Here is an 8,292-nt window from a genome sequence, read left to right as displayed (position 1 = left end):
TTTTTCCTCTTTTTTTTTTTTTTTTTTTTTTTTTTTTTTCTTTTTAAGTAATGGAGGGAAGAGATGGTGGTGCAAGTAGTGGAGTTACTGTTGTGGGATCAGATGCTCCATCGGAGTATCAAATAGCTCCCAGAACCACTGATAACCCACCGCAGACCGGTGGATCAACGCCATCTGCGGCGGAGGCGGCGGCTTCTCAACCAGCTTCGACTCCGCTGCCCACGGCGGCCTCCTCAGTTCCGGGAAAGAAGAAAAGAGGGCGGCCGAGAAAATATGGACCCGATGGCTCTGTCAGTATGGCTCTGTCTCCGAAGCCAATATCATCATCGGTGCCGCCGCCGGTGATCGACTTCTCGACGGAGAAGAAGGGGAAAGTGCGGCCGGCGAGCGCTGTGAGCAAAAGAAAGTTCGAAGTGGATAATTTAGGTAATGGGGATTTACTGATTTAATCAATCTGTCTTAAGTTGAGCTTGGTTTTGGTTCTTCGATGGAATGATTGGGATGTTTTGGGACCTGGGTTTCAGAGAGAGATGGTTGGATTTGAGATTATTACTTAGTGATAGTGTGTGAATCTTTTCTCTTGCTGGGTGGATGTGGGTCCTCTGTTTGGATTCTTCGATTAAGTTCTCGTAGCATATTGTTGTTCGGATTCTGAAAAATACAGAGAGCTTTGTATATTGGTCTGAAAATGTCGGCATCTTGTTGTTTGAACTCTCTCTCCCTGTCTTATTTTGACTATTTTCTAATCCTGAACCTCACGATTGATTCACTTACAGAAAAAAGGTATGTTCATTTGTTTTGTTCTGATTTGATTTTCACTTCATAGCAGTTGAATGACTCCATGATCTTTCATTATCTTCAAATGTTTCAGCATAGACTTCGCTTTGTAAAGAGTGTTTCCATGTTGCTCTGTTCAACTTACTTCTGATTTGTTGTTGGGTTTTGATGTTGTGTCTGAATCTGACACTCTCAGGTGACTGGGTTCCATGTTCTGTTGGTGCAAATTTTACACCTCATATCATCACTGTCAACACAGGCGAGGTAAAATGTACGAAAACTTGCATTGTTCTAATAAGCTGGGCTAAAACCTCCATAAGACAACTTTTCTTTGTTCTTTTTGAATTACAACTTTCAATTTGTTGATTAAGTTTTTGCACTTAACTAGGATGTCACAATGAAGATAATATCCTTTTCTCAGCAAGGGCCTCGAGCTATATGTATTTTGTCTGCAAACGGTGTGATCTCAAGTGTCACTCTCCGTCAGCCTGACTCCTCTGGAGGAACACTAACATATGAGGTGATGCATTTATTTTGGGCTCCTACAATGCTATGTTACTGATCAAACAATGCATGCTTTTAGGATTCAGTACCATAACATCCCAATAATTGTTCTCCTACAGAATATATGTGCTGACATCTCTGTATGAAGCTGTTTATGTTAATTATGACTCATAAATTCTAAAGTTCAATATTATGAAGTGTCTGTGTAACTGCACGGCTCGAGTTGGAAGAAATAGTGAAGAGCTATCTAGTTGTGGTCGGTGTGCAGGTCAAAGAGAGGATGCCTTTACCCAACAAGCAAGACGGGAACAGTAGAATACATGTTGGACGTCCAAGCGTGGTGTTAGGAAGGTAATGTTCAGAATAGGAACGACTTGGTCTTACAAGAAAAGAAGACTACATCGCTCGGTGTCTAGATCTAATACCATTTGTAACATCGGTATCGGTTGGAGTGGAGAACGAAGCATTCTTTATAAGGGTGTGGAAACCTCTCCCTAGATGCATTTTAAAAACCTTGAGAGAAAGTTCGAAAGGGAAAGCCCAAATAGAACCATATCTGCTAGCGCTCTTCTTGTAAGACCAAATCTTTTCTATTCTGAACATTGCCTTCCTACCATTGCACTTGGATGTCAACGTGTATTCTTCTGTTCCCGTCTTGCGCGTTGGGTAAAGACATCCACACACCGACCACAACTACATAGCTCTATCAACTTCTGTCGTTAGTAAGCTTCCAAGTATCATCCATATTGAATTATCACTTTTATTTCTCACTCAGAAGCTTCATTTAACATTTTATGTAGTGTAGCTAAATGTGAATTCACTGCTTTCTTTTTTCAATTTAGTATCTTTTATCAGTTCGATTATGTTTGTGACATTCAACTCGAGCTGTGCAGTTACACTGTAACTAGCCACGCCAATCCTGTTTCAGAATTGATTCAAGAGAGTTCGTTGGATGTCTGAATGTTTTTTCACATGCTATAGGCTGTAAAAAACTTCGCAATGGTTGAAGTTTGTAGGAAAGACACTCAATTCATATAGAATTAGTTCATTTCATGCATTGGTTAAGTATATCAAAATGAATTTTCTGGTAAATATTTGATTACAAGCTTCCATTTCGCTATTTTCAAACCAGTCCAGCATTCCATAATTATTATTTTTCAAGTAATGCTGAATATTCTTTGGTAAATTCTCTCTGTTATCGATTAATTAACTTCATATCGAGCAAGTTCCTCTCACGTAGGATGTCCATTCTTTTTTGTTCACAGGGTCGCTTCGAAATACTGTCCTTGTCTGGCTCATTCATGCCTAGTGATAATGGAGGAACTCGAGGTAGATCTGGTGGAATGAGTGTTTCCTTAGCAAGTCCAGACGGGCGTGTCGTAGGCGGTGGAGTAGCTGGTCTATTAGTAGCTGCAAGTCCTGTTCAGGTATCTTATTTCTGTTTCCTTCCCCATTACCAATAAGATCTGTTATCTCATTGCAATTTCTTTCCAAATCTGAGCAATGGAAACTAAGATTTTCTCTGCAAAAATAGGTCGTAGTAGGGAGTTTTCTATCTGGAAACCAACAAGAGCAGAACCCAAAAAAGCCAAAACAAGATACTATTTCAACGGCCTCTCCAACCGCTGCCATTCCGATATCTTGTGTCGATCCTAAGTCCAACCTCTCCCCCTCGAGCTCCTTTCGTGGCGATAACTGGTCGATGCTGCCAAATGATTCAAGGAATAAGCCAACTGATATCAATGTACCCCTACCCAGTGCATGATCTTGACCTCCATAGCTTATTGTGGAAGTCTCCCTCTCACATCTAGTTGGTGGATTTCACATCTTGGTTCAAGGTCTCTGTAACTTACCACTGTACTTCCAATGTAGAATTTCATACCCCCACTGCCCTGTTCATCCTTCTCAGTTAGCTTTTCACTTGGTAGAGTAGCTATAAGCTCCCCGACGCAACCGCGTCGAGTAGAATAGTTTGATGTAATGGGAATACATTCACTTTACTTCATACCAATGGATTGTAATTTTATGCTTACTTCTTTTCATCCATAGTTGACATCGGTCAACTCGTGTTCATCAAATGTTTGTGTCTGCTGCTTGGATTCATTAGATTTAGATTAAAGTCCAGAGGATGTGTTTGGTTTGACAGGTAAGGGTTACGTGAAAGGAACCTTAAAATAAACAAAAAAAACCAATCCATCAGCTGTTAAGGATCAGATTAGAAGTTAATTCCCAAATAATAGCAAAAATTGAAGTCAACTACCATCAGCATCATATATGTATATGTATTAATGATTAGGTCAATGTAATTACGTAATTTGCTTAAACTAATCAGATCAGTACATAACGCTTGCTTAAGCAATCATGAGAGTACAGTGAATCAAGAGAAGTTTTTAGTTTGATTTGATAGATTTTGTTGAGAACATTGATGGTGACTTAAAAAAGCTCCCTATTACTTCTTCTGTTGCTTGAAAGAATATTTATGTTTGTATTTTGGCTAACCAACCCAACATTGGCCAAAGTTTTATCTAAAAGTCAAAGTTGGGCCTAAATCAAATTTTGAATCTCTCTCATTTTAGTGGGTTAGCTCATCTACACCATGTAATTGCTCGATACATTGTAACGTCTTTCTCAAATTAGTTCTAGAAAAAGAACAGAACAATTGTTTGAATGCTCTCGAAGTTATATGTTTGGGGGGAGAAAACAGTTCTCTTTTAACTTCCCATCTCCATATTTCTCCGAAGAACCCCCCCTTTAGGCCTCGAAAAATCTTCATATTCCCTTCAAATGCTGCAATCACTTTCCCACTAAAATGCTAACCAAATTTGAATCAATCTACCTAATTGAAGATACTTCCGGGGAAAAGAATAATAAAATTCATACCATTTCCACAGAGCTTCCATTTAAATTAATGGATGAAAAACAAGATTTGAACTTCCATACATAAATTCTAATTACTTAGTTGTGTGCCATGTAACCCTAAAGCAAACATGTGCTACTTCCAATGTGAAGACAATAATTAATCTTACTTTAACCAAGCCCTGCTCCATCATCCTTGCGTGGTGCATCGGCCTTAATGCGAGCTGGCCTGACTATACGGTCGATAAGACCGTACTCAAGAGCTGCCTGAGCATTAAATCGCTTCATTCGACTCAGGTCCTTGTTAATCTGCATTTGTCCATTTACAAGGTGTTAAGGTTGTATTTCTGAGAAATATTTTAAGTTTAATTTGACGTAAGATTCAAGAATGGCATTAGCGAACTATGGATGTGTTAATTTTTGCAAGTTTGTAAAACCTCATGTTTCATAAACCAAAAAGTCATGTGGGTTATAACTCATGTCTGGTAGTGGAAAGTTACACTATGAATGAAGATATTGTATGTATGCCATGGTGCCAGACAAACTGACCTGTTCAACAGGCTGGCCTGTTTTCTTAGAAAGCTCATTGAAAAGATAATCCCTGATTCTCAAGAGCTCGTTTGCTTCGTTTCGAACATCATCAGCCTATCAAAAGATTTTCAAACAAAAATGTTTAGAACTTATAGAAAGGCATATACGATCAGTTTGCATGACATGATGAAACAAATTAGTGTTACCTGGCCACGAGCAGCTCCACCTGGGGATTGTAAAGCAATTCTTGATAGAGGCATTGCAGTGCGGTGACCCTTAATAACAAGGAAATGTGTTGTTAGATTTAAAAGAACATGAAGAAAATAAGTAGGTTCAGCCAAATAGATAGAAGGCAGATATGGGTAAAAGGAATAAGGCGTTGCCTAATTTATCCAATGCAAATTAAGGGTAGAAACTTATTGATCAGGTCGCATTAAGATTTGTTCAAATGGATCAAAAATTGATTTGACTGGAAGAAAAAATAGGGGATACGTTTTACCATACTGAAGAAGAACTCCCGACAAATTCCAAAGTCATCTTTCAAGCAACATCCATTGCCTTACGGTACTAATTTTATTTGATAATGCTAGCTAAAATCTGTATTTACCTTTTCTCCAGCTGCTAGAAGAAATGCTGCTAGATCATAGGCATAACCCACGCAATGGGTACGTACTGAACTCTTCAAGCTCTGCATTGTGTCGTAGATGGCCAAACTCGGAGTTAACTGCAAAGATCATGATATCATCAGAAAAATAATGCTAAACAAACCAATAGGATATTCCCAATAGAAGGAAAATATAACAGACAATTATGGAATTTATCCCAAAAAAGAAAAAAGATTGAACTCACATCTCCACCTGGACCATTTATGTACATATAGAGTGTCTTGGAAGATTCAATGCTGTCGAGATATAGCATGGTGGCCAAAATTTGATTGCTAAACTCTTCATCAATGTTTTGCCCGATGAAGATAACTCGTTCTCGATACTAGACACACAAAAAACGTAGAGATTATGGGGAAAAATCTTCATATAGTAGAGATTATTAAAAATAAAAAAGTTGATTTTTACATTAAACACGTATAGTAGAGAACAGTTTACTTTGATATAATTATAGCCATTGGAACTCGTGAGTCTCATATTGCTGAACTGTATTTTTGCTCAGTCTGAGTAATTAAATATCAAGTGACATTAGACTGTATCGCACAAAAAGTGCATAAGAAGAGAATCACTTACAAGGGCATTCCACAAATCAACCCATTGCCAAGTTCCCTCGCCAGGATTTCTGTAAGGCACCCTTGGTGTCCCGATAGGCATCATCTGAAACTGCATACGGGATGCCTTCTTGTTATTTGTACTGCACGTAAAGTAACGAATTAGAAGAATATATGTAGGATAGGATAAAACTGAATATCTTCTCTTTTTACTTCTCTTTAGCTTTTGTTATCAGAAGGGATAAGCAAAAATTGAATGCATGTCTAATTGAAAGGAAATATGAAAATTTGAGGGAAAAAGATGTCAAGAGAATATTAGAGGAAGCAGCAACTGGTATAATTGGCTTAAATCTCCATAATCACAAGTTTCATTTTACAATTTGAGGGAAAAAGATGTCAGGAAAATATTAGAGGGTACATGTCAATTACCATTAAGCCAAGCTCAATAAGGAGGGATATCAAGTCAACCTCTCCAGTCTCCGTGCCATTATAGCTCGTGATTTTGAAAACAAGGAAAATGTTCCATGAAGAAAACAAATGATCCATGTGAAAATAAGTTAACAATTTTATACTTCTTCTCCTTCATCCTTGAAAGTATAGCATGTTATGAAAGTCCAAGCTTTTCAATTGATTAATATCACCAGAATGTAACAGAATATTTAAGGATATACTTCCCCGCTCAGAAAATTAATGAAACTAGGATGTAGGCTTAGCTAGAGCTGCAATTACCTGGATTGTAGACTTTTATGAACTTTTCCATAGAATTCAGCAGTAAGATTAGGTTTCGCTCCTCCAAATGGACCTTAAAAAAAAAAAAAACAAAAAAACAAAGGAAAGCAATACGTAATTAAGCGGCGGACAAATAGATGAATGACACCATGAGAAGGAAAGGAAAGCAAGCCCACTAGCAGATTGAAGCTTTAATCCCGAGTAAACCTTCGTCGCAGGGCTTACAAAATTCAAAAAAAAGAAAGAAAATCAGGTAAGCGTCGCGAAAAGCATCAATTTTAACAGTGAACCAGAAGAGAGAGGAAGAACCTGAGCGGAGACTGAGAGGTTATAATTTGCGGTTGAAAGCACGGAGTAGAAGAGGCGGCCATTTTGAGTCGATGACAGAACTCCCGATTCCGAAGAAGATGATACAGCACCTTGCCGAGAAGGACCAGGTGGAGTCAGATTTCTAAATTGGGCCTTTTGGGATTCGATGAAAGACGCTGAGCCCGATAGATCATTGGTGGGTTCCATGAGGCCCATATCCAAACGCCTTTCAGCTAGATTTCTAAATTGGGCCTTTTGGGATTCAATGAAAGACGCTGAGCCCGATAGATCATTGGTGGGCTCCATGAGGCCCATATCCAAACGCCTTTCAATAGTGTGGTTGATGCTCGATGCTTTGTATTATGCAATAATATATTTTCAGAAATTATATAGGGATGGATTGTTTCACAGTCAATATTTCATAATTAAAATACATTTATAGCTTTTTTTGCATTTTTTATTTTTTCATACAACAAAATCCTTCCATACAACAAAATCCTTCCAATCACTCCTTATATCAAATTTAATAGTTTATTATATATTAATTCTTTGAGCAATCCTCTTCTCGAGTGACAATGCTACTACCAGCATGAACATTACTCAATAATTAATTATTGGAAGTTCAAATCATCATCCACATGTGTTATATAGAGAAAAAAAAATCATTTTATTGGTACAAGAAATAAGAATCATATGAATATAGTTTCCAAATTTTGTTTACAAACATAAATGCAAAACAGGGGCAGCATTTAGTTGGCAGTCAAGAAGAAAAAAGAAAACCCCTTTAGATGTTACTCACAAGGCAATCATTTGTCCAGAATTACAACACAATAAGATACCCTACGAGTAAAGAACACCAAACTTTGTAGTGAGTCGCACAGTGGCATTATCTCCTACTAGACAACAATTTGCAGCTCTGTTATTCCTATTCAAGAATCATGATCCTCCAACGCACTGTAAATCAACCTGCAAACACACAGAAACGAAATTGAAGAGAGCAGAACAGTAGGATTCAACCAAATAACAAAACGGTCTCTCCTCCTCTTGGATTACCAAAATATGGAGAGAAAGAGAAGAGAAATAAGATAGACGAGTTTGAAAAGCCTTCGCTTCTTCTCCCAAGGTAACTGATTGAATATCTCGGTAACATCCACCAGGTGCTCTCGCTGAGTGTACCTAATCACCAGCAAACCACACATCAGATGGATAAAGAAGTTCGGCATGAATTACCAGCAATGAACAAGTCCAGTATTAAAGCCATAACCAGCCCGATCTCTTTCAAAATATGCAATTCATCCTTCATTTACAATCTTACCTCTTCAGCTTTTTTTTTTTTTTTTTTTTTTTTTTTTTTTTTTTTTTTTTTTTTTTTT

General features: G+C 37.9%; 3 protein-coding genes and 2 long non-coding RNA genes across 5 annotated transcripts in view; 2 read left to right on the top strand and 3 right to left on the bottom strand.

Moving 5' to 3' along the window:
* LOC111459201 overlaps positions 1-1,976 on the bottom strand; it is a 16,324-nt gene extending 14,348 nt beyond the window's left edge. Inside the window, exon 1 of the long non-coding RNA XR_002713254.1 lies at positions 1,896-1,976. This is a non-coding gene — a long non-coding RNA (uncharacterized LOC111459201). The remainder of the gene's footprint in view (positions 1-1,895) is intronic.
* LOC111459202 overlaps positions 1-5,096 on the top strand; it is a 24,079-nt gene extending 18,983 nt beyond the window's left edge. Inside the window, exon 3 of the long non-coding RNA XR_002713255.1 lies at positions 5,018-5,096. This is a non-coding gene — a long non-coding RNA (uncharacterized LOC111459202). The remainder of the gene's footprint in view (positions 1-5,017) is intronic.
* LOC111459197 (AT-hook motif nuclear-localized protein 1-like) lies at positions 7-3,323 on the top strand. Its single transcript, XM_023101977.1, has 5 exons — positions 7-426; positions 974-1,041; positions 1,166-1,297; positions 2,547-2,708; positions 2,816-3,323. Exons 1-5 carry the CDS (start codon positions 51-53, stop codon positions 3,044-3,046), a joined length of 969 nt encoding a protein of 322 aa, XP_022957745.1. The 5' UTR covers positions 7-50; the 3' UTR covers positions 3,047-3,323.
* On the bottom strand, positions 4,139-7,043 carry LOC111459199 (ATP-dependent Clp protease proteolytic subunit-related protein 2, chloroplastic). Its single transcript, XM_023101980.1, has 9 exons — positions 6,920-7,043; positions 6,787-6,830; positions 6,611-6,683; positions 5,904-6,024; positions 5,518-5,655; positions 5,276-5,392; positions 4,875-4,943; positions 4,687-4,782; positions 4,139-4,446 (listed from the first exon to the last, which is right to left on the bottom strand). Exons 1-9 carry the CDS (start codon positions 6,979-6,981, stop codon positions 4,309-4,311), a joined length of 858 nt encoding a protein of 285 aa, XP_022957748.1. The 5' UTR covers positions 6,982-7,043; the 3' UTR covers positions 4,139-4,308.
* Positions 7,044-7,567: 524 nt separating this feature from the next.
* The window catches only part of LOC111459200 (protein cornichon homolog 4-like), a 2,477-nt gene continuing 1,752 nt past the window's right edge, over positions 7,568-8,292 (bottom strand). Inside the window, exons 4-5 of the mRNA XM_023101981.1 lie at positions 7,973-8,095; positions 7,568-7,885 (exon numbers count right to left, since the gene is read on the bottom strand). Coding sequence (XP_022957749.1) covers positions 7,849-7,885; positions 7,973-8,095 — 160 coding nt within the window. The 3' untranslated portion in view covers positions 7,568-7,848. The remainder of the gene's footprint in view (positions 7,886-7,972; positions 8,096-8,292) is intronic.

This window comes from Cucurbita moschata, unplaced genomic scaffold, assembly GCF_002738365.1.
Source record: "Cucurbita moschata cultivar Rifu unplaced genomic scaffold, Cmos_1.0 Cmo_Scf00022, whole genome shotgun sequence".
NCBI classification, from domain to species: domain Eukaryota; kingdom Viridiplantae; phylum Streptophyta; class Magnoliopsida; order Cucurbitales; family Cucurbitaceae; genus Cucurbita; species Cucurbita moschata.
This window is presented reverse-complemented; position numbering and strand designations above follow the sequence as displayed.

Bases quoted from the DNA above. Each gene is read 5' to 3' on its own strand.
- LOC111459199 (XM_023101980.1), bottom strand. From the start codon at position 6,981: ATGGCCGCCTCTTCTACTCCGTGCTTTCAACCGCAAATTATAACCTCT. The intron at 6,684-6,786 runs GTGGGCTTGCTT...TTTTTTTTTAAG, and splicing joins ATTAAAGCTTCAATCTGCTA to GTCCATTTGGAGGAGCGAAA. The intron at 5,656-5,903 runs GTAAGTGATTCT...TTGTGTGTCTAG, and splicing joins TTGATTTGTGGAATGCCCTT to TATCGAGAACGAGTTATCTT.
- LOC111459197 (XM_023101977.1), top strand. From the start codon at position 51: ATGGAGGGAAGAGATGGTGGTGCAAGTAGTGGAGTTACTGTTGTGGGA. The intron at 427-973 runs GTAATGGGGATT...TGACACTCTCAG, and splicing joins GTTCGAAGTGGATAATTTAG to GTGACTGGGTTCCATGTTCT. The intron at 2,709-2,815 runs GTATCTTATTTC...CTGCAAAAATAG, and splicing joins TAGCTGCAAGTCCTGTTCAG to GTCGTAGTAGGGAGTTTTCT.